Consider the following 23321-nt stretch of genomic DNA (forward strand, 5'->3'; position numbering starts at 1 on the left):
TTTAAAATAAATTAACTTTGCTGTAGGACAGTCTAAAATGCTTTTCACCTCTCATCCAGGAATTTTATTATGAAAACGAAAATTGTTAAATGTATTATTTTTTGTATCTTAATTTTTGTCATATTTAAAGGAACTGGGTAATAAAAACATGTTTTTGTTTAGGATAAGACTGCACTTCTAGTCTCCATAAGATGTACTTTTTATACTACTTTAATCAAAGACCAGTAAACTTAGATAGAATAAAGCTGCAGCAGTCACTTTTTTTCTTAAAACCACATCTTCCTATGACTCAGCTTTACAGGAAGTGATGGTTATGATTTCCACACATGAAGAACATTTCCGTTTTGTTACCGGATCCGTCAGTTCGAGTCAAAGTTTTCAAATTTTTACTGTTATTTTTTATTACTGCATATTTGTCTTTAAAGCAAGGAAACTAAATCAGGCAACAAACCACCACACTTCAAATCCATTCAATGCATTGACTTTTTGACTTTCAGCGTATTTATTTCCGCATGTATTACACTTGAAATAATCACCCTCATAAAGCTGATCCTGTCACTGTGGTACACTATCAGTGCCTTGAAGTTCCTGAGTTAATGCATTTCACCCACATGATATGTAGCTGTACTCTAAGTGATCAGTAGTTGACATGTGACAAACAGAACTGAGTACTTCCTGCTGCTTTATATAAAGTATTGGTGAGATCATGAGGATGTGCATAGCAAACATCAGCAACTGAGCTCTTAGTAGCTTTCCATCAGAGAGGTAAGACATATTTCATCTTCTGCCAATGAATAGATACAAGATCTTAAAAAAAACCGATGCTAAGCGGTTGTGGATCATTTTAACTTCCTTGTTGTTGCAAGAATAAAGCTGTGTGTTTCTAAGGGAAGTGTCTGTCCGTTTCTGGATTTTCTGAAAATGTTATATAGAGCCAGTAAAAAAAAAAGTGTGAGGTTGAACATTTCCTGTTTCTTCTTTCAGGTAGTGATACAGAAGGCATGTCAGAGCTCAGAGGATGTTCTCCCAGAGAGGCTGAAATGAGCTGAACTTCTATCAGATTTTATCGTCACGTCTATGTGCTTCACCAGCAGCGAGGTAAGACACCGACCCGGTTTCTCTAAGGATGCATTTAAAATCTTTTCTCTGGATAGGCATGTTTCTGCTTTTATAATCTACCACTTCCTTACATGTAAGGGTGTTGCATAAAGTTTTCTAACTGTTCTCTTAAAATGTTATTAAGGATTTTCTCAAAAAGGAGGTTGATCTTTCTACGTTGTTTACGTCATACCTTTAATGTATTCTTAACTTTGACAACATTTCAGAAGTTTCTGAAAATCTGATGTTGACAACTTTGCTGCGGTTTGCAGTTACCTTTTCATATAAAACAACTTTAAATGTGGATTCTGATTGTATAGATTATTTTAGAGAAATATTCTAATTTACTCTTAAATGCAGTGGTTCTTGTTTTTCCTGTGAAAATGTAGCACTGGGTGTGGTGAAAGACGCATGACTGTTTCATCATAATCTGTCACTAGCAGACACATGACACATCGCTTTGTATGTGCATTGTCTTTTTGCTACAACTGTTGAATAGTTTTCTAAACCAAAGTCTTGCATTGCATCTTTTCTGTAATTTCAGAAACAACAATGATGCAACTCAGCATGAAGACGTATCTGGTTCTGCTATTGGGAATATCTGTTTTGTATGCTTTGGAGACTGACATGAGTGCTTCCACCACAGAAACAAGCAGCATTAACTCAACTGCTGAGCCTCACAAGCCTGCAGAGATTAGTGTTGCTTCACAGGCAGAGATCACTGTGCCACACACAGTAAAAACGGAAGATGTGATCGCCACTTACAGAAGTGACGTGGTTACAGTGAACACTGTAGCAGCGACTACAAGCAGAACAGAGCCACAGCTGCTTCACACCTCCACAGCAGTGGTAACAACTGCAGGTGCAGCAAATCCTTCCCACAATGCGATGATCTTAGAGATGGGAAACCCTACAGAGGTTCAGATTCATCAACAGTCACCCACCACTCCTACTGACTTGACTGCTCCTGCAACACCTTCAGCAACAGCTTCTGAAGTTACAGTGGCCGTGTCTCCACTGCAGCCTTTGTCCACCACTAAGCCTGAAGTTACATCAGAGTCATCCCCCATCACCTCTCCTGAAAATGTTCAGACCCTCAGCGGTCCCTTGGCTTCTGCTACAACCACAGTGACAGCTGACCCCACCTCTGAGGCAGCACCTGACCCCACAATGAGTGAAACTTTCACTACCAGCACAGAACTTTTGTCTACGTCTGAACTTGTTTCTGTGACTAAAACCCCAATCTCCTCATCACAGTTTCCTCACACAGCAGGGTGGAGCTCTACTGCTGAGTCCCCCACCATGTCATTCTCAACCGAATCTCCCATTTCCACCACCAAAGAATCCACCACCAAAGCCTCCACCACAAAAGAATCCACCACCAATGTCTTCAATCCACAACCAAAGAATCCACCACAAATGTCCCCACCACCAAAGTCTCCACCACAAAAGAATCCACCACCAATGTCTTCACCACTAAAGAATCCACAACCAAAGAATCCACCACAAATGTCCCCACCACCAAAGTCTCCACCACAAAAGAATCCACCACCAATGTCTTCACCACCAATATCTCTACCAGTCCTACAGCAATATTGATCCCTCGTGTACCCAAGAAGTTGCCCGTCCTGACCACCAAATCAGCTCCGGTAACTACAACAGCCCCTCGCAAAGTCTCAAAGAGCACACCCGTTGCCGAGGTCAAACCCTGCTCCACCCGGCACCTGGCGAAGAACTGCCTCATCGCCGTCGCCTCCCTGGCTGCATTGGCCACCGTCTTCATGGTCTCTACCATCGTCCTCTGCACCAAGCTGTCAACAAGGAAGTACAAGATTAAAAAACCTCAGCCGGCAACGGAGATGATGTGCATCTCGTCCCTGCTGCCTGAGAGGAACATCACCTACTCAAGACAACGCAATCCAGTCACCAACGGAGTCCTGGTGATCCACAGTGCTGCAGACAGCGATGAAGACGGAGGGGATAACCTCACTCTCAGCAGCTTCCTTCCAGAAAATGACCGCTTTGTTTGAATGGCATCACTATTATTGTCAGCAGACCTGTTTGATGTCAGCGAAGCGGAAACAGTCGCTATTTGAATAAACTCGTGCCTCCCATTTGAGGTTGGTGGTTTGGCTTCGCCGCACAATTCATTGCTGTGGAGGAAGAGATGTAGATCCACAAACAAAACCAAAACAATACTGTTCATGTACCATTAATGTATCTGGTGTTTGGTGGGAAAAGGTCATCAAATGTATATTTAAGGAAAGAGTTGAGACTTTTTTTGCATAACTTTACACTTGCCTTCCACAAGAGTCTAAGTCAGGATGAAGAGTGGGATCAAAGATTTTTTTTGGAACATCCTGAGCTGAGCTGTGATGGTATTTCACTTAGCAATGGGAGACAGGAAGGCTTGTTTTGTCAAGGGATTAGTGTTCATCGCAGACACAGTTCAGTTTACAAGTGGTGTCCTGGTAGCACTGAGTCTTCATTGTATGAACGATGTAATTTGAATAATGATAAACTGTATGTGACTCTGTTTATGTGTGTTTAGATGCAGCTTTTGTATTGTGATAATTTATTAAACTAACGTCTTATTTAACGGTTTGGTAACTCTTTATTTTACAGGTCTGTAGTTGCCTGATCATTTTTATTTTTTACTAATTTTAGATGGAGACGAAGTTTAGAGACTGTTGTTGATTTCCAGACAAATTTCCTTAAAATAAATACTAGAATAGAACAAAAAACTTAAAATAAATACTCAAAAATCTGAAGAGTCTTGGTCACACTAGCTTAGCATTTAACTGGAATTGATTAATGATTATGATTATTTGACATAACGGACCAGTAAAAGAAGGGGTTATCAAAGTGTTTCCTTTCCTTTCTTAAAACAAATAGCTGTTCACTTTGAGATTCAAAATAAGAACTATTTATTTAGATGAACTTTGTGCTGCAAATGTTCAACACAAAAGCTCATGTGAAAATCAGTGAAACACAAAACAGCTCTGTTTCTATTTTGCTAAAGGTGTTCAATGTCCTTATGTGTCCCTAAATGGTAAACAGTCATAATAAAACTGAGCACTCTGTGGACCAGTTCAGTTCCCTTATTAATGACAGGCTTTATAAAAGGCTTTTTCTTCTATGCTGGACTGGATTTCATACTCACTTCCCTTCCAGTGAAAAGAAAACAGAGCCCTGAATGCTCATCAAGGCTTTTTTTCATTCCACGTTGAGCTATGTGCAACTGAAAAAGACACTGGTGACTATCAACAGAGCTGAGACAAATGTAAACCTGGAGAAGCAGGACCTCATTTCACTCTCCTGATGACCATATAAAGCTGGACTTGTCTTGACTGATCACAAACACTGTAGAGTTGCCAAAAATGCATCCATTTGCGCATGTACACAATAACTTGTAGGGCTAACTCGTACGCAGTCCCACTCTCTCCCTAAAGTGGTCACACACGCTGTGTGTGAGTCTAATTGTTTGTCCGTGGAGAAAATTCTGCCTTCTGACTGTTTTTTTGTCTGCACAGGAAACATTAACCTCTTCCTGCATTAGCTGGTCACTCTTACAAGCTCTCTCCCACTCGTTTTGTCCCAGGTGGCCTTCTGTTAGTCATCAGAGGCTGAGGTTGGCGAAAAGGATCAGAGGCTCTATCTGCAGTAATCATGGAGAAATATTTGAAATGAGAACAAATGTTGCAGACGAGGATGTTTGAGGGTTTGTTCGTGATGTTTTTTCTTTTGTCATAAAGTTGTTTTTGTTCATTCCACTGGTGTTGTCTTAGCCTTGCATATCCATTTAGCCACACCGGAGATTGGGTTAGAGGGTCCCTGCCCCCACAGCACATTATAAACTCCTACCTAACAAGAACAATCTGTGAGCAGGCCGGAGAGCTCAGACACTCTCTAGGAAGCTGGAGGGGGAGGAGAACAGTGGAGAGGCAGAAGGAGGGATTTGTCCTCATGGTGAACAACATTTTTTGTACTATCCAGACAGACCTCCAGCCTGAAATCTGAAACTGCAGAAGTAGTGTGGCTCACAGAGCTTTTGCAACTCTCTGCTGTGCGCTCTCTTTCTCTCTCTCTCTCTCTCTCTCAGTTCACTTTTCTACAGACTGGCTTCACACATCCTCCGTCAGAGGAAACGCCAACTGAGACACTTCTTCTGCCACAGTGGATGGTGAGTAAAATGTTCAGACATTTCAAAGTTTTTTCTTTGAATGTTGCGCATTCATAGGGCATTTTAGGATTTCTTGATGTAAGTTCACATGTGGATTTGAAGTTGCTGATGTGACAGCATCATGGTGCCTTCAGAGCAGCATCCAGCCTGAGGAATTAGCCTGAGACCATGACAACTAAAAGTTAGTTTTGGACATTACAGTGGACCGAAGACAGAATCATAGTACTTTTCTCCATTTTTGCAATTTTAAAAATCGTCAAATTAATTCCATGTGTGCATGTGTGTGTGCGCATATGACCTTGGCCTTATGTGCACATGTGTACAGGCATGTGTGGCCGTGTATATTTGGTCTAGGGTGAGTGTGTGATTAATTCTGACAAAAAAAAGAAACATCCCGCCCCCTCTTTTCCAGATGAGAGCAGAGGCTCATGTGGCCCAGCTTGCACACAGATGGAGCAGAATAAGAATAAAAGTGTGAGATGTGCTGCCAGTTGACACACAGACTGGACAGTGAGCTGTAATAAATAACTAAGGCTGTGTTAAAGGGCCAGTTCACCAAAATTGAAAAATATACCCATAGTTATATCTAAAGCCATACAGATAGTTTGGGTTTTATTCGCCCTCCCCAAATTATTATTGTTAATTATCTCCTAGCCAATACCACTGGGGTTAGGTGGGAAAGTATGCTCATGCTTGACATTTTTAACTCTATACTCTGTGCAGCATGTGGGTTCAGTCGACTCCTTATATCTGAATGAGTAAAAAATGCCAACGTATTTAACTTTGTGGCGAATCAGCAAAAACTAATGAAAATTTTGTTTTGGTATAATCAAGTGAATTTGCAGAAATTCGGCTGATGTGCTGCAGAAATATGTACAGTATAAAACATTGGCGGTTTGATGCAGTTTATGGATGTTTTCCCCCAATGGCTCACTGCTTTACAACATAATTGTGGCACAAACTGTCTTCACACTAACATTTCAGTTACTGACTGTCATCTACAGATCCTGAGAGGAAACCATGCTACCAATGGGCCTTCATCTGATTAGTCTGTGTGTGGTGTTCTGCATCAGCCGCAGCTTGGCCACACCTCTACCTCTTTACAGCATTCAAGAAGGAAGTACTGATGAGGAAGATCTCAGTATCTTTACTTCCTCTCTGCCCACCAGCAACCTTTCCTCTGAGTACGAAACCACACCTGTTGGCCCCACCCATGTGAAAACTGACTTTCTGATTCAAGTTGTGGACTTTATGGAGGAGAACATGCTCCTTATCCTTGTTGCAGGCTTTTTCATCCTTCTTCTCTTCCTTCTTATCTGTGGGGCAGTATTCATGAGCCGCAGGCGCAAAGTCAATGCCTACTATCCTTCCTCTTTCCCCTCAAAAATGTACGTGGACCACAGAGACAAAACTGGAGGTACTAAACTCTTTAATGAGGTGCCAGAAAAACCCGCTCCTGAGCAGGAGAGTGAGCCAGTGGACTCTCACAAGCAGCTGCATGCAGACATTATGAGGGCTGCCAAGAGGCTGCGCACACCTAATAAATGTGTTGATGCTGCAGAGGGAAGTGATCACAGTCAGAAAGTATCAGACCACAGTCCTGAGGAGAGCTCTCAACCAGATGGCAGCATCCTGGACCAGCAGCTCCCAAGCGTCCCTCAGGAAAAGGATCCATGTGGGCTTTCTGACAGTGAAGCAGCTGCAGGAGGAAGCCTTGAGCTGAACCCTCCAGAGGAAGACGATCCACAGGAGCCTTTGACCGGCAGGAGTCTGCGGCCCCCCTCTCTGCATATTCACAATGACTCTGCTACACTTCAGCTGATCGCAGGAGAGAAAACTGCATTCTAACTATACTGAACACTCTGACCTTTTTTTTTACACTTTGAATACATGAGTAGCAATTTGTGCAGCAAAACGCTTCTAAGATTTATCAAGGAAATGCAGAAAGGTTTGCTTAACTTCAATCCTAGGTGTTTTTTTGCAACGTTTATATTTAATGCAAGGAAATGCATGCAGCAACCTGGATGTGTCTTTCATACCATAGCATAAACATGTCTTGAATAACCTGATACAACATCTGGTAGAACACACATTTCTTATATGGGAAGTTTATGGACAGCTTGCAGAGTGTGCATCTAATTCCTTTAACATTCCTCTATAGAGGCCACTTCAGTAAACATTGTGTGGCATGGTCCCATGTTTATTCAAACAGCAACTCTGTTTTACAGATCAGTGTTTGCATGTTCAACATTAGTAAAGTATAGAGAACCACAGTCTGAGCAAAGTTTTGGTTTCAGGATGCTTTTATTTCACACTGGGAAGGAAGCATTACTACAGAATCATGAATTACACTTAAAACCAGTGGACCCTTTCATTGTTTCAAGACACTTTGTTTCATTGCATATCAAAAGGTCAGTGCTTAGGGTGCAGATAGGATACGGCCTTTAAGCTTTCATCCCCCATCTCCATCACACCACTCAAACTAAACACTCCCCAAGCACGAAATCTTAAAATATAACACAATCTCAAAAATAAGGCTCACCTTTTATACAAACAGTCCAAACAGTGCTTTTTTGTGCATTTACGTGACAGGCTAAAAAGACTCAGTATGCAGGGTTTAAAAGGACCACAGACTAAAACAGAAAGCCTGGTGTGACACTGCTACGGAGGGATGACGATTACGATGGTGTACTGGTCATCAACATATTAGGTGTGCCTCATCAATACTGCAGGAAAGTGAGGATTCTGGACAACCTCTTGACAGCGGGGAGCTAACAGTGGCACCCAGCTCAGAGTAGGAGTGCTCTCTTTAACTGCTGGCTCTGACTGCCCCCTGCTGGTCATCTTGCTGCTTGAGGCGATAGTCAGCCAGGGCAGCCTTGATGGCATCCTCTGCAAGCACTGATGAGAAACGATAAGATCCATTAAATATACATACACGTGTGGAGCAGTTTGGGAAAGGAAGGACATTGTTTAAGAAAATATCCCTAATAACTTACTGGAGCAGTGAAGTTTAACCGGTGGAAGACAGAGCTCTTTGGCAATGTCAGTGTTCTTTATTGTCAAAGCTTCCTCCACCTGGAGAGAAAAGCACACAGCAAGTATGACCACAAAACCTTTCCAGTCAATGATAAGAAATGAGCAGAGCAGAATGAATAAGAATAGGAAAGGCAATACATGACACACTCCAAGAGGCAATGAAAGAAGTGTCTGTAGTGTGTTAACTCACAGATTTGCCCTTCACCCACTCAGTGGCCAGAGAGCTGGAGGCAATAGCAGAACCGCAGCCAAAAGTCTTGAACCTGGCATCCACAATCTTCCCCTGGTCATCAACCTCAATCTGTCAAAATGAAAGTTTTACTCAAATGCCAAAAGGGAACTTAACTCCAAATATAACCACTGGATTAAAATAACCGTTTCCGCTACTGTTCAAGACAACTGCAAAATAGCAGGAGAATGCTTAATGGCAATGCTGAACTATAACGTCTTTTAACTTTGTTATTATAATTCAGTTTTAACGGCTCTGTGTGTGAATAAAGGGTGTAATCCCTCCGTGTTTAGTGACAAACATACCTGGAGCTTCATTACATCACCGCAGGCTGGAGCACCCACCAAACCGGTCCCAACATTCTTCGAGTGTTTGTCCAGCGTGCCGACATTTCTTGGGTTCTCATAATGATCCACCACCTTCAGAGAGCAAAGACAGGAAACACTGTGTTAGTAAATAAAAAAACGCATCAAAATGGGTTTTCAGAAAGTTATTTCACCACACTGAAATAATTGTGAAGAAGTAAAGCAACGGTATCATCCTGGGAGGCATTTTGTACTCTGCTACAATCAGGGGAAAAAAAAGTCTTAAGCATCCCTGTAATAGAATTACAAGTTGTCATCGTTACGTAAGAGACATTGAAATAAACAGATTAGGACAGGATTTCATTGTCCACTAAATCAACTCCTGCATCCTGCCCTTCTCCCCCCTGTTCCTGCCGAGTCACTCTGACTTGGACAACATGAAGTGGCTTAGCTTGTATCACAAAATATCCTATAAAAAGGACTACATTTAATACACATATTTGCAATTATAGTATGTTTGTTCTCAAAAGTTAGTTATACATATTTTTGATCTTTCATCTTTTTAAACTAATTCTATGGTGTAGAATAACATAAGTTAAAACATATCTCTATGATCTTACAGCTTCTTTTTTTTTTTAAAGCACATTTTTGGTGTACATCTCCAAAATGATAGAAAATACACAACTGTCTCTCCAGATTAGGTGTCAGATTTACAGACAGTTACCTCACAGACAAAAATAAAACATAAAAATAAAATTAAAAAAAGGTTTATTCAATTTAAAATCATTCAAACGTTTAAAGTGTTTTTGGTTTACCAACATTAACCAGCCTAGCTTGAATGTATCACTGCCTCTGTCTGCAAGTAGCATCAGATGATCACATCACAAAATTAAACTTGACCTTAACATGTGAACAAGGACGCTGTGTTAAGATGCGACACCAAGATGAAGATACACCTTTTCTACAGGTGTACCACAGAAGGTGTACAGGTTTCTAGCACACTGCTTAAAGCGTCTTAATAGGATGGGATTCAAGTATTAGAGCTGCCAATCTGAAGGGCAGATTAGTGACGTCTCTTCATTTACCGACCAACAGGCCCGAAACAATTTATGTAAACGGATGTTATCGTTCTTTCACACGTGGTTTGGGATACATAACCTTATATGACACCAGAGTGATGTAACCTTGGGTGTTTGTATATACAACCATATAGAAAACCAGCTACATGGTTAACCAGCCCCATCTCATTAAATACCTGAGCCACGTGACCTCTCTGACCTACTCCTGCAGCTCTTATTAAGCGACGACTACTCAAAGCTAACGCTCATATTTGTAAACATTAGCCGAACGGCGGCTAGCACGCAGTTAGCACGCATTGACCCCGGCCTCCCTCCTGTAGTAACAGACTGCATTTGTTTTACCTTCTTGTGGTAGCAACACTGGGTGATGAACTCCGGAGCAGAGAGCCTCCTGGTGAGGAAAGCCAGAGGACTGAGACACTTGTTAGCCACGGTACTCGCCATGTTGACAATCAAGCGGAATGGCGCAGTTTGACAGAGGCAAGATATATCGAAGCCGAGAGTCCGTGACGTCACTGTAGGGGGAGGGGCCTAACCAATCTCATCTGCGCATGTGCGGTTTACGAAAAAAATATAGAACTCCCATTGTTAACATTCATTAACCCAGTTAGAAAACATTTTATTTCAGGATTTAGTTTAGGTTAGGATATGAAATTACCCGTCACAACAACCCAAAGCCCAAGGGGACGTCTTCAAATGTCTTGAGCAGTAGAAATGACAGTAGAAATATGAAGTTAGGCCTAGTACAAATACCTGAACATGGTTCTTAGTACAGTAATTGGTCACATGTACTGTAACGTAGCCAATGTTACTTGTCACCGTCGTGATTTAACAAACTTCAAATGAAAGCATAAGGCATATAATAGCAAAACACTGTGTTATGATATTCAGATTACAAAGTATGCCATTCTGCATGACAAGTAGCTTTACTTAAATAATTCTGTATTTTATTTAGATCAAACTGAGAATGCAGGACCTTTAGTCTTATTTTGTATTGTATAGGCTACATTATGGTATTTGTACTTTTAGCTCAGTAAAGGATCTGAATACTCTTCCGTTATGTTTAACAAATGGACTAAGGGAATTGGTATTGACTATTTTTATGCAAACAAAATCTCAGGGATGTTCCTTGTGGTTTAGTCTTTGACTGAAAATGATTTACTCAGCTTTTTTCTGTTACATAACTGAATCATATGATTTTTAGGGAAATGTACTTACAACACACTGTCAACGTTTAACCGAAGTTCTAAAGTGTGTGGTCTCTCTCACACTCGTCATTTGCGATTGACCTTTAATTGTGATTTCTCAGTATGGGTACTTTTGGTGATGTGGTATTTACATGTGTTGAGTGTATTATGTTCTTTTATATTTTACATTTATTTTGCCTTAATAGAGAGCTATTGTAAAAAAAATATTATCTTTGAGTTACAAAAAACAACTTTACAAGATATCCCCCTTGACCTAAGTTTTGGTTCTGGTAAAATGGTGTAGGCACACCCTTGGTTAAGGGATGTCTCTTGGTGTGATTGTGTAAAGGGGATTTTCCTTTGTGATATTGCAACAGTTTACTAAAAAAGGCTGTTGTAAGACTTTTAATATTTATTATAATTTGCTATGGTTGTTTTGACCTCTGTGACTGTGATAAACCACTTAAACAGCTAAAAAAAATGGTCTCACCATTTTAATTATATTATTATTTTCATTTATTATAAATGAATTATTTCTTTGGTTAGTGGGAGGAGGTCAGACTCTCATTTGCCCCATGACATATAAATTCTGATTCTGCTTTCGTCAGAAACACTGCCCAGGAAACAGAAGTGAGAAGTTGCATTCAGCAGGAAGGGAACACCACACTTTCAAGCGATTGCTTCTGTATTGAGACATAACGTGAGTACTTGAGTACATTTTATGTTATAAAATGTATTTTCTCAATAACAATTGTGAATTGTTGTGATCATCTATGTGTAAATATATGTAAATAAACATATTGTGCCACATTTTTCAGGAAAAGTAACCAGCATGAGTGTGGATTATATTGAATATGAGGATTACACCCCAGGCAATGAAACTGAGAACAACATCACAACTGATTTACTGACTTCCAGAAGTTCGCAGTCTACTTTGTCTCATGTTCTGGTAGCAGTCAATATCATTATATCGGTTATCGGTCTTGGAGGAAATTTATTAGTGATATGGATCTGTGGATGGAAAATGAAAAGAACCGTCATCACCACCTGGTACATCAGTCTGGCCATTTCAGACTTTTTGTTCTGTGCCTTTTTGCCCCTGGAAGTATTCTACATGATCACCTCACACTGGCCGTTCGGCCTGGTGTTTTGCAAGCTCACCTCCTCTGCCCTGTTTCTCAACATGTACAGCTGTGTGTTCTTGTTGGTTCTGATCAGCGCCGATCGCTGTATAATTATTTCTTTTCCTGTGTGGTCTCATAACCACCGGACAGTGCGGAAAGCATTTGGAGTTGTTGTCCTCATGTGGGTCCTTTCTGCAATCCTGACGTTGCCCTCGCTGATCTTCAGACAAACCATAGTCCACGGCTCGGTCACCCAGTGCTACACCAGTTACATGGGCAATTCCAGACACAAGGCAGTGGTCCTGACCCGATTCATCTGCGGATTCCTGATTCCTTTCCTAATAATTGTGTTCTGCAGCACGGTGCTCTGTGTGAAGCTGAGAAGTTTGACCATCAGGACAACAAAGCCTTACAAAGTCATGACGGCGCTCATCTTGTCATTTTTCTTCTGTTGGGTCCCCTATCATAGCTTTGTTCTTTTGGAGGCAGACTTAAAGAACCACAGCCTTGAAGTTCTTCAAAATGGCCTGAAGGTGGGGGCCACCCTGGCTGCAGCAAACAGTTTAATTTCCCCAGCTCTCTATGTGTTCATTGGCAACGACTTTAAACAAATCCTAAAGCGGTCTTTGACATCGAGGATAGAGGAGGCAATGGTGGAGGATTTCCGGACAGGTGGTTTCAATCAGTCAAGGTCAATGGAAATTATCTAAATTCAAGTTTAAACCTTTGTCATCAATGACAAGGATGGTTTCACTTTACAGAACATGATTATAGAGCGGGTGATATTGACAAAATCATGTCATGGCATATTTTACCTGTGTATACTGTAAATTCATGTATGTATCAAGGATTTACTTGTAAGGATGATATAACCTCATTGATTTTTACACAAAATAAAATTTGCATAACACATTGATTCATTTGGACTGTGTTGGTAAGCTATGGATTAGCCTCAGACATTAATTCTTACCTTTTACTTTTTAAGAAATATATATATATATTGTTAGTGTTTATATTGTTTTTAAGAGTGTGAATAAATTGATTGTTATTTTTGCAAACCCTGCATGCTTCAAATTGCCCCTTGCAGGACAAATAAAGCAGGCTATTTTGAATTGATTGAGCTGATTTTGAACTAAAACATAGTGAAAAGTCTATTGGGCCATCAAAACTTTTAAATTAACAGCATCCAAACACTGAAATAAACAAACACTTGTAATTGTAATTAATCTTATAATTAGTAATTGATGCATATTTACGTTTATAAAAGAAAGTAAACAAATGAGTGTTGTACTTACATTTTTGTTACTGTATTCTGTTCTGTAAATTAAAACTTCCTTTTGATTGAATGTAGCCCTACTAGAAAGCAGTAGGCTACTGTTGTACTTATTGTTGTATTTGTTTTATCTAAAGTCAATTTAATACATTAAACTTGCTCTTATTCAATTTCTATGTTAAAATGGAAAAAAAAAATGTATATGAACGTGGGATCTCATTCATGTATTAAGGGAATAAATACTGATGCTTGATTGGTGGATCTTTTCGTTGTGGGCACCTGATAGGCCTAACTGAGCGCAACAGAATACCCAGCACGCTGTTAGCCCCGCCCCCTGCTAGCCACGCCCCCTGGATGTACTACCGGGTGACGTCAACGCCGTGCTGCGGATGTGTGATGCAACTAAACGTAACGGATATCTCCAACTTCTCGCTGCAAGTTTTGCTTTTCACTTAGAAAACCGCGTTCGGAACGACACTTTGGATGAACAGTGTTAGTGTTTGCTGTTCGTCACTTTATATTCGGTTAATCTGTCCGGTAATAACACTGCCAGCTGTCCGCAGTCTTCTTCTGCTGCTCGCGTTAGCTTCCCCTCCTCCAGATGGGAGCTAGCTTCACCTAGCAGCCGGTGGATCCTGTTCATTTCACCTCTTTTTTGTATAGGTATTTGTTTTAAGCTCAGCCTGTCCTCGTCTCCTCTTTGTTGGCTTTAACCCCCCTCCGCTGGGCCTCCCTATGTCCTTGTTTTGAAGCTCTGGGTGGCAGCGGACTCTCCCCTCCACCTCTTGTTGAGTGTTTCTCTTTTTAAATGGCCACCGCTGCCCCCCCTCCAGCCCCTGGCTCCACTGCGGCCACTGAAAACCCAACTCCCGGGTCCAGCAGCTCGACTCCGGCCGACAGTGGCAACCAGGACAGCACTTTTGAGTGTAATATATGTCTGGACACCGCCAAGGATGCAGTGATCAGCCTGTGTGGACACCTCTTCTGGTGAGTAACTACTACTGTGTGTGTGTGTGTGTGTGTGTGTGTGTGTGTGTGTGTGTGTGTGTGTGTGTGTGTGTGTGTGTGTCTCTCCTGTTCACAGCGTTATAATCCAATTTAGTCAAAGCATTAGGGTCAGTCTGTTAATCCTTTTTCTCTTATTATTGAACAAGAGATGAACTGGTCTGTTGGCATACTTCCTACTGGCCGAGATCAGTTTTTAAAAGTTACCACCAACAATAACATCCATTGTATTGCTGATATCTGGAATTTGCATGTTGGATTTACTCTTATCTACCAACAGTAATGGTGTAAAATCTTGGTCTAACCAACAGGCGTGGTAGACTCAATGCAATGTTTGTTTTAACTAGTTATCACAGGATCTCCATTCATTTACATTATTACATTACATTTACATTACAGTCATTTAGCAGATGCTTTTATCCAAAGCGACTTACAATAAGTGTATTCAACATAGGTGTTCAAGAGAACTACTAGTCACCAGAAGTCATAAGTGCATCTCCTTTTTTAAACAAGCATCTAAGAGCATAAACCAGAGCAAAAGTATAGTGCAGAAACAAACTAATACGAATACAATAAGTGCAACAAACTAATACGAATACAATAAGTGCTAAGTGGAAGGCTCAGGGTAGCACTTCTTGAATAGGTGAGTTTTCAGCCTCTTCAAGAAGTACCTTACCTTTTCTAATTATCTATGATATTAGGCTACTTGAATTTGGGAATGAATTAACATAGTCGGGTTAATGTTTCGATCTTGTCATTTTGGTCAGTTCCATAAAAACTCTCCAGCCTCTGTAGCCGGGTGCATCCCTTCACATATAACTCTTGCCAACCTCTCTTTCCATTCAGGACAGGACAGGGCTTAAACATCTGGTCTGATATAAGTGGTGACAGAGACAATTTCGTTATTCGTTTTCAAAAATAAGTTAAACCACCTTGACAGGAAGCCACGTTTCTTCCTTTTTCGTTAGAGGCTGAGTTAACCCTCAGCATTCACTGGTGAAGGGATGCAGTGTTTTCATTTGTGAACACAGGATACATTGGTGCCGTTTTTTTTTTCAGTGAATGTATATTTTGCATTGTCAGATTGTTATGAGGAGGTAGACAATGTTTCACTAATCAAACCTTTTCCCTGTCAACTCTCTTTTTTACTTTGCACCTCCTCTCAAACAGTTGGCCCTGCTTGCATCAGGTAAGCTGGACCCGACCGTTGTTTTCTTCACTATTTTTAAACGACAAGCATTGTTACTGATCGTTTTTAGGCGATAGAGACGGTCAGGTCAGGTCCTAAGTGTCTCTTTGTCTTCATGCAGTGGTTGGAGACCAGACCTAACAGACAAGTGTGTCCAGTGTGTAAAGCGGGCATCAGCAGAGACAAAGTAATCCCTTTATATGGACGAGGAAGCACAGGTCAACAAGACCCCAGGTGGGTACTTTTTTCTCAGGTCAAAGCAACTCTAAACCTCATGTTTTATGTCATCACAATATAAACGATATCAAACTTTAAAAAGATTTTCTAAAACCATTATGAATGCATAAAAAGTGCAAATAAGTGTAATCATGGCTTTTACAAAATGTTGTTTTGTTTTATAGAGAAAGAACCCCTCCTCGACCACAAGGGCAGAGGCCTGAGCCAGAAAACCGTGGTGTAAGTACTATGAACAAGAATACTTAAATATTAATTAAAAAAAGGTATATGATAACATGACTAAGTAGCAGATCAGAAGTTTCTTAATCTCAAATGTTTTTAGGCAGCTGTATGTAGCTTTCAGTGTCAGCTGTTGATTAACATGCATTCATGATGAAACCTTTACATAGGGTGATGAAGGTGCTGCGGAGTAAACCTGTGTTTTATCCATTAGCAAAAGTACATTTCCCTCTGGGATTTATTAGATGCTAAGCCCTGAAGTGTAGAGACGTCTCTTGAGAATGGTCACACATTTCACTAGCTGTTGCGGCACATCTCAACTACACACGTCTTCATGTTAATGATGAAATACATGTTCCGCAGGGCTTTCAAGGCTTTGGCTTTGGAGACGGGGGTTTCCAAATGTCATTTGGAATTGGTGCCTTTCCATTTGGTATTTTCGCTACAGCTTTTAACATTAACGATGGCAGACCACCTCCAGGTATTTTTTTGTTTTAAACATCTCACCTTGACCACTCTGTCTTTTATCAACAATATATTAAATAACTTCTGTTTAAACAATTTCCCAAACAGCAGCCCCTGGGACACCACAGCACATGGATGAACAGTTTCTGTCTCGACTCTTCCTGTTTGTCGCTCTGGTGATTATGTTTTGGCTGCTGATTGCATAAATGCATGGAAAGACAACAGCTTTGGACAACCCAAATCATTTGACAGAGATGCTAAATTATGGCACATCAACACGGTTTGCGCCAATCTGATTCTGCTTCCTTTCTGGTAACTTGATTTTTTTCTTTTCTTGACACAAAGCTAGAGTTGAATGAAGACAGTTCTTCCAAAATATAGATATCTGTTAATCCCAAGATAACAACTTTTAAGGTGAACTACATAAACTTGGGTACCTAACGTTTTAATTCATTAACACAGTTGCTTTGCAAAGCAGCACACTTGCATTTCTTCATTATATTTCTATCACCTACCTTTACAACATGTCTGTCTCTTTTTTTATTGATAAGACACATACAGGATGTTCAGGTGAGATAAATGGGAAGATATCAGTCTCTCTTTTTGAGTATTGTTTTGGTAATAACACTGTATTTTAAAGATATACTCTGCTAAAGCTTAACAAAATAAGACCACCAGTGCTCTGTTCTCAGAACTTTTCATTCCCATTTGAAAACCCTGTATGTTGTAGATTTCCTTTTAGCCTATATTTATAATTTTTTTTTAAATTGTTGCAAAGAATCCTACTGAGTAACACTCAGTAACCTCCAATTGGTCTCTGTTCACTTATCTACTAAGAATTTGATTTCATCCAGCTCTAACTGATCTTGAAAGTGTACACATGATCATCAAAATTTACTGAAATCAAACACATTTTGTGGAATCAAAACAACGTCAAGCATTGTCTCTTTATTTTCGTTAAAATTAAAAGGAAATGTGTTGATGCATGTAAGCAGTTGAAAGATTAACAGTGTTCCTTTCACAATTTCCAAGCCTTTTTTTTGCTCAGTTTTCTCTGTTACTGTAATTAAATGTAAAAATACTATAGATTATTACTGAATAATTACTTAAATGAAGATTGGTAGATTGTTTCAACATGAAACCACTTTTCTAAATGTGAATTCCCTTTATTGGCAGTAAAGCTATGTAAATAAAGATGTTAATCATAGTCCGTCTGTTGTCCTATTAATGTGGAAATATGTTACGGCTTTGTTTTCTCATAAGCCTTACTCTTCTGAATATGCAAATCAAGACACACCAAATCACAGCAGTGTGGGAAAAAAACTCAGAAACTTGCTCGATAGCAGTATGTTTAGTATTCCTCATTGTGAGAATTTCACATTAAAAAAGGATGTACTTCAGACTCAACCACTGCGTGCTATAAAAAAAAGAAAAATAGATATTTTGGTCATTTTGTGGATGAGGTTTTTAGAAAGTACAAAGTATAAAAATAGTCAGTTTGGCTTAGTCCTGTGTGGCTGCCTCCATCTGTTTCTCTTGAGATCCTGGCTGTGCAACGTTGAACTCTGCCTCATACATAATCTGCTGGATCTTTATTTTTGTCTCGCACCTTTTCTGCGGAGCGAGACGCTTAAGAGCGGGGACGAAGCTCAGGAGAAACAGTTCGTCCTCATCCCGTGGCCTGTTGGGAAACGAGGCGCCATTGTCTTTGACCAGCCACTTCGCAGGAGATGATGCACTTTGAGAAGACGACAGCGAAAGCGACTCTTGCATCAGGCGTCGTTTTCGTCCGGTTTTGCTGATTGGGGTGATCTGTGAGCACAATGGCATCTTAGCCAGAACAGCCAGTTGAGCCATCTGTGTGTCTTGAGAGATTGAAGGGATCTGCGTCACAAACGCTACCTGGGGCTTGAGGTCAGGTTGACTCACAGGGACCTTTGAGGCGGACTGCGGCGTCTTGACCGCCTCAGTTGGTGTGGTTTCTCCTCGGCGCTGCCCGATTCGTTGTCAGGATTATCGTGGTCATCGTCATTGTTGCCGCTGATGTCTGCCAGTCCACTTCTTGATCCAGTGAAGGGTGCGATAAAGTTCATAAGTTGTCTATATTTCCATCTGCTTTGCATGATCTCTCCTTGTTTCTTGCTTTTGATCTCCATTCGGACTTCCTTCAAGTACCGGTCTCTCATGTTCTTCCATTTTCTTTTACATTCCTCGGCTGAAAATGTAAAATATCGGAGTATCAGGAGCAAGAAATCTCATAAACATTCAATGAACAGGAATAAACATGGAAAGTAAGCACCCTAGAGGTCCACAAAAATTAGAACATTTACCACATAAGTTTTAAACATTTCCAATTCAAATATGTTTTTTCTAAAATAACATTCCCAAACATTTTGTGCAGATGAGCAGTCTGCTGCACAGATGTTAGATGGGTGCAGACATCTAAAGAGCTTGTGTGCTCTTCTCCACCCACCTAACAAATGTTTGCTATAGAATAACGGGCTATCTTTAATATCATGTTGAAGTTGTTGTAATAAGTTATATGACGATTACTGCTCATTATCAATTAACTCACTGCTGTTAGCTTACAGACTGAATGAGGCTCTCTGTGGTATGTTGATGGTCCATCTCTGTTCTAGGATATAATACAGAAGAATGAGCAAAATAATAGCTGCACCCTTGCAGCGCTTTGGGCATTATAGTCTTATATACAATGACTTACTTTAAAATAGAAAGCACTTCAATTGTTCCTATGGAGTTTGTTTTGTTTTTTGGGACTGTCAGAGGGGTGTTGATTATTGCTGCAACTGATGAGTATAATCATTATCGATCAAACTGCCAGTTATCCTGCTGATTAATTGTTCTGTCTATAAAATGTCAGAAAAGAGTGTGAAAAGCCCATGACGTTCCTGAAGCCCAAGATGACATATTTAGTTTGCTCGTTTTGGTCCAAAACCAGAATATAATTAATTTACTGAGGAGTTGGAACAAAGTAATGTTTCGTGTTGTTGATGATTATATTCTATACTATTTGGGTTAAACGGAACTGTACACTTTTTTAATTTTTTTGGGGGTTTATTTGGTAGGGACAGTGCACATTAATAAAACATTTCTGTAAATGCACTCATCATATAGTTGAATTAACGTCTCTTTACATACCCAAAGTGCGGAATATGTGGCAGATATGTTTTATTGGATTGTATTAAATTATATTGGAGTATTATACCTGATTAAGGGGCAAGGTAGTTTATTGGCTAATGCATCAGTTAATAGGGTATTAAAATATGGCAAAAACATCTTAATATAAGTAAAAATACGAATAAATGATATATATATATATAATTTATTCGTATTTTTACTTATATTAAGTTGTTATAAGTATATATAAGTTTGTATAAAGTCACATAAAGGTTAAAGGTAATTCAATACATTTTGGTCTTGTCTGGAGGTCACTGTCAGGTCACCCGTGTTATGTTGCCTCGTCATAACTTCACCATGACTCTATGCATCTGATTACAGCGGCCTCGGTTCAGTGGCTCTGACGCGTTTTTATCTCATGCCGCAGCTTCCACGCGACTTCTGCACGCTGTCAGTCTATATGGAGCTCGTGTTGGGGAAAAAAAAAGCACGCGGTAAATACGCCTCGTCCGTGACGCTGAGCTGCGCTTCCTCCTCCTCCGACGTGCCGTGCGGCGCAGAGGCAGAGCCGGACCGTGCCGTGCCGTCCGGTGCAGCGCGGCCTACAGCGTGCGAGCCGCGGCTGCTACCGCTAGCACGGTGCGCGCGGCTGCATCCACAGCACCGGGCTGTCCTCGCGCGGATACGGAAAAAAAAAAAAAAAAACCTAAAAACTCAAATGAGCTGTTAGACATATGCAAAAATACCTGTAACTCCCTGACACACACAACGGGTTCTTATTGATTCGAGTTTAATCGTTCACGACAACAACGGCTAGGAAATAACTGGCTGTAAAGTTGTGATAAACAAAAAACAATCAAATACTCACATGGGAGACCCAGTATGATACTGATGCTCCTCCAGGCATTTACCCGACTTTCTGTGCAGCGGTAATTCGGTAAAGTGACATTGTACAGCTCTGGGTAATTAAATACTGCCAATATTAACTTATCGTCCATTTTGCCCCAGCGTTGTGTCTGTGCGCGGACGCGGAAGCGGCAGTCTTCTCCCGCCTTTTCCGCCCTGCTGCTGCTGCTGCTGCTGCTGCAACGCGAGTTATCGCGAGTGGCGGGCTGCCTGCCGCGCCGTGTCGCTCTGCCGTTCGACGGTGGGCATTGTAGTCTTTTGACGCAGGGGGGCGCACCACTCTGTGTTGGGCTCCTTTGCTGCTCTTTGCCCATTACAGGTACAGGACAGGGGGCGTTTTAGTTTATGGAAGCAGCACCCTGGGGTCAAAGCAAAAATATCTGGGGTCACCATGATTAAACAAGCTTGTGCATGACATATCTAAAATTAAATGTTTTTATTACTGTCATGATACATATATATCCTCTGAAAGGTACGCCTGTTTACAGTTAAATCAGAAAGTCATAATTAATAAGCTTAAATTTCACACAATGTTTAACTTAATTTGATTATAAATCCCTGTTGTACACACTGCTTTTACAAAACATAAAAGCTGTTGATGCACCGAGAGACAGAATTGAGAAGCTTTGTGATGTAGGCTTTATCATGTGGTGATGGGACGATTAATACAATGGTTGTAATGCATTGAACACATACTTAAACTACAAAAATTGTTCTACATATTAGAACAGAAATCCTAAGGGTTAGATGCATTAAGAAGCATAAACATACTGGTAAAAAAATAAAAACCATATGGCCCTTAGTTCATAGAGCCTGTAGAGTATGAGGCCAGACAATTACACACCAGATCCCAGAGTTCATTATTAGATATTGACAAAAAAAATTGAGGACATGAGGAGAGATAAATTATTATATTCCTTTATTGATCCCCATGGGGGAAAAATTCAAGTGTTGCAGCAGCTCAACTACACAGACACAGACAATAAATACACATACTATACAACTACACAGACACAGACAATAAATACACATACTATACAACTACACAGACAATAAATACACATACTATACAACTACACAGACAATGAATACACATACTATACAACTACACAGACAATAAATACACATACTATACAACTACACAGACACAGACAATAAATACACATACTATACAACTACACAGACACAGACAATAAATACACATACTATACAACTACACAGACAATGAATACACATACTATACAACAGACAATAAATACACATACTATACAACTACACAGACACAGACAATAAATACACATACTATACAACAAAATAAAGGTAGAAAGATAGAACAGGAATAAAAATGTACAGTATATCCACAGGGGCGCCTGGTCAGCATGATGACAGACTGTGGTCTCCGCTGTTGTTATACAGTCTGATGGCAGTGGGCACAAATGAGCGTCTGAAGCGCTCAGTCCTGCTCTTTGGTAGAATCAGCCGATGGCTGAATGAGCTGCCCAGCTGCCACAGTTCCTCATGGAGAGGGTGAGAGGGATTGTCCAGGATGGCTCCGAGTTTGGCCTTCATCCTCCTCTCACCCACTGACTCCAGACTGTCCAGCTCCAGACCCACCACAGAGCTGGCTTTCCTCACCAGCTTGTTGAGCTTGTTGGCATCTCCAGTCCTGATGCCACCACCCCAGCACACCACAGCAAAGAAGAGGGCGCTGGCTACCACAGACTGGTAGAATGCCTTGAGCAGTTTATTGCACACATTGAAGGACCTCAGCCTCATAAACATAATATTTGTAATAATGCAGCTATTAGCTTTGGAGTTTTTTGCAATCTCATGGTTGTTCTTTCTTGTCTCCAAGGAAACACTATCTGACAAGTGTTTTCTGAGCCCTCAACAGTTACTGCGTTTCCATGAACAAGCACGTCTGGAGTAAACAGAGAGGAAGGTTGATCCTCCGCATTTCTTGGTCACACAGCTGCAATCTCAGATTCCCCGGGAGGTTTTATGACGCCGGTCCAGCAAAGAACAGAAACACTGAGCTTTTTTTTACATGTAAATAGTCTGATGCTGTGTTGGGTTGTCTGCTCATTTACCATCAGTAAGTCTAAACTGTCCTCAAAATGTAGCATCACATCACGATAAGGCAGAGAAGCAATTACAATACATTTTTGTCAGCCAAGGACTTGTGTTTTGTCACTTTATCTGAAGTGACTTTTGTTTCTGCGGAGTGAGGGATTAAAATATACCACCTGCTCAGTATTGACGACCTTGTCACTTCAAGTTGTGTATTTGTAGAGTAACAATGGACCTTATAAAGTCTAATTGTGTTGGGTAGAACCATTTTTAATGCACCAGAGTAGAAAAAATAAGTTTTTACTGTTGTTTACAAGTGAAAATCACATTAAATTGAAGAGAGCCATCCAAGCAGATCTTAAAACATCTAGAAAAACTGTATCAGCCATGTTGGTGGTGCAGACTTTTTTTTTTCCTTTACTTTACCTCTTGTACCAAATATTGCTCTTACTAATCTAATCCCCATGAATTTTGAACTGTTGGAACCAATGCGAATGTGGTACAATGCTTCTATTGAGGGCCACAATATCTGCGAGATAGCGATCTCACATGCTCCGCAAACTATACTTCAACAA

General features: G+C 40.6%; 6 protein-coding genes across 6 annotated transcripts; 4 read left to right on the forward strand and 2 right to left on the reverse strand.

The window, feature by feature from the left end:
• Positions 1-904: 904 nt before the first annotated feature.
• selplg (selectin P ligand) lies at positions 905-4987 on the forward strand. Its single transcript, XM_054612693.1, is given in 3 exon segments — positions 905-1098; positions 1643-2490; positions 2493-4987. Coding segments are annotated over 2 exon segments (1476 nt in total). The 5' UTR covers positions 905-1098; positions 1643-1650; the 3' UTR covers positions 3129-4987.
• tmem119b (transmembrane protein 119b) lies at positions 4986-7481 on the forward strand. Its single transcript, XM_054612691.1, has 3 exons — positions 4986-5067; positions 5201-5281; positions 6286-7481. The coding sequence occupies exon 3, from the start codon at positions 6302-6304 to the stop codon at positions 7127-7129; it is 828 nt and encodes a 275-aa protein (XP_054468666.1). The 5' UTR covers positions 4986-5067; positions 5201-5281; positions 6286-6301; the 3' UTR covers positions 7130-7481.
• An 85-nt stretch (positions 7482-7566) lies between these two features.
• On the reverse strand, positions 7567-10440 carry LOC129102512 (iron-sulfur cluster assembly scaffold protein IscU-like). The gene is made up of 5 exons (XM_054612692.1): positions 10276-10440; positions 8855-8968; positions 8511-8621; positions 8281-8359; positions 7567-8182 (listed from the first exon to the last, which is right to left on the reverse strand). Exons 1-5 carry the CDS (start codon positions 10375-10377, stop codon positions 8091-8093), a joined length of 498 nt encoding a protein of 165 aa, XP_054468667.1. The 5' UTR covers positions 10378-10440; the 3' UTR covers positions 7567-8090.
• A 1303-nt stretch (positions 10441-11743) lies between these two features.
• Positions 11744-13753, forward strand: LOC129102514 (chemerin-like receptor 1). Its single transcript, XM_054612694.1, has 2 exons — positions 11744-11820; positions 11939-13753. The coding sequence occupies exon 2, from the start codon at positions 11953-11955 to the stop codon at positions 12952-12954; it is 1002 nt and encodes a 333-aa protein (XP_054468669.1). The 5' UTR covers positions 11744-11820; positions 11939-11952; the 3' UTR covers positions 12955-13753.
• A 137-nt stretch (positions 13754-13890) lies between these two features.
• On the forward strand, positions 13891-17387 carry rnf185 (ring finger protein 185). The gene is made up of 6 exons (XM_054612695.1): positions 13891-14504; positions 15693-15711; positions 15833-15945; positions 16113-16167; positions 16531-16648; positions 16741-17387. The coding sequence occupies exons 1-6, from the start codon at positions 14326-14328 to the stop codon at positions 16836-16838; spliced, it is 582 nt and encodes a 193-aa protein (XP_054468670.1). The 5' UTR covers positions 13891-14325; the 3' UTR covers positions 16839-17387.
• A 535-nt stretch (positions 17388-17922) lies between these two features.
• Positions 17923-20858, reverse strand: LOC129102517 (transcription factor Adf-1-like). Its single transcript, XM_054612696.1, has 2 exons — positions 20639-20858; positions 17923-18847 (listed from the first exon to the last, which is right to left on the reverse strand). Exons 1-2 carry the CDS (start codon positions 20766-20768, stop codon positions 18558-18560), a joined length of 420 nt encoding a protein of 139 aa, XP_054468671.1. The 5' UTR covers positions 20769-20858; the 3' UTR covers positions 17923-18557.
• Between the last annotated feature and the right edge of the window lie 2463 nt (positions 20859-23321).

Source organism: Anoplopoma fimbria, chromosome 14 (genome assembly GCF_027596085.1).
Source record: "Anoplopoma fimbria isolate UVic2021 breed Golden Eagle Sablefish chromosome 14, Afim_UVic_2022, whole genome shotgun sequence".
In the NCBI taxonomy this organism is placed as follows: Eukaryota; Metazoa; Chordata; class Actinopteri; order Perciformes; family Anoplopomatidae; genus Anoplopoma; species Anoplopoma fimbria.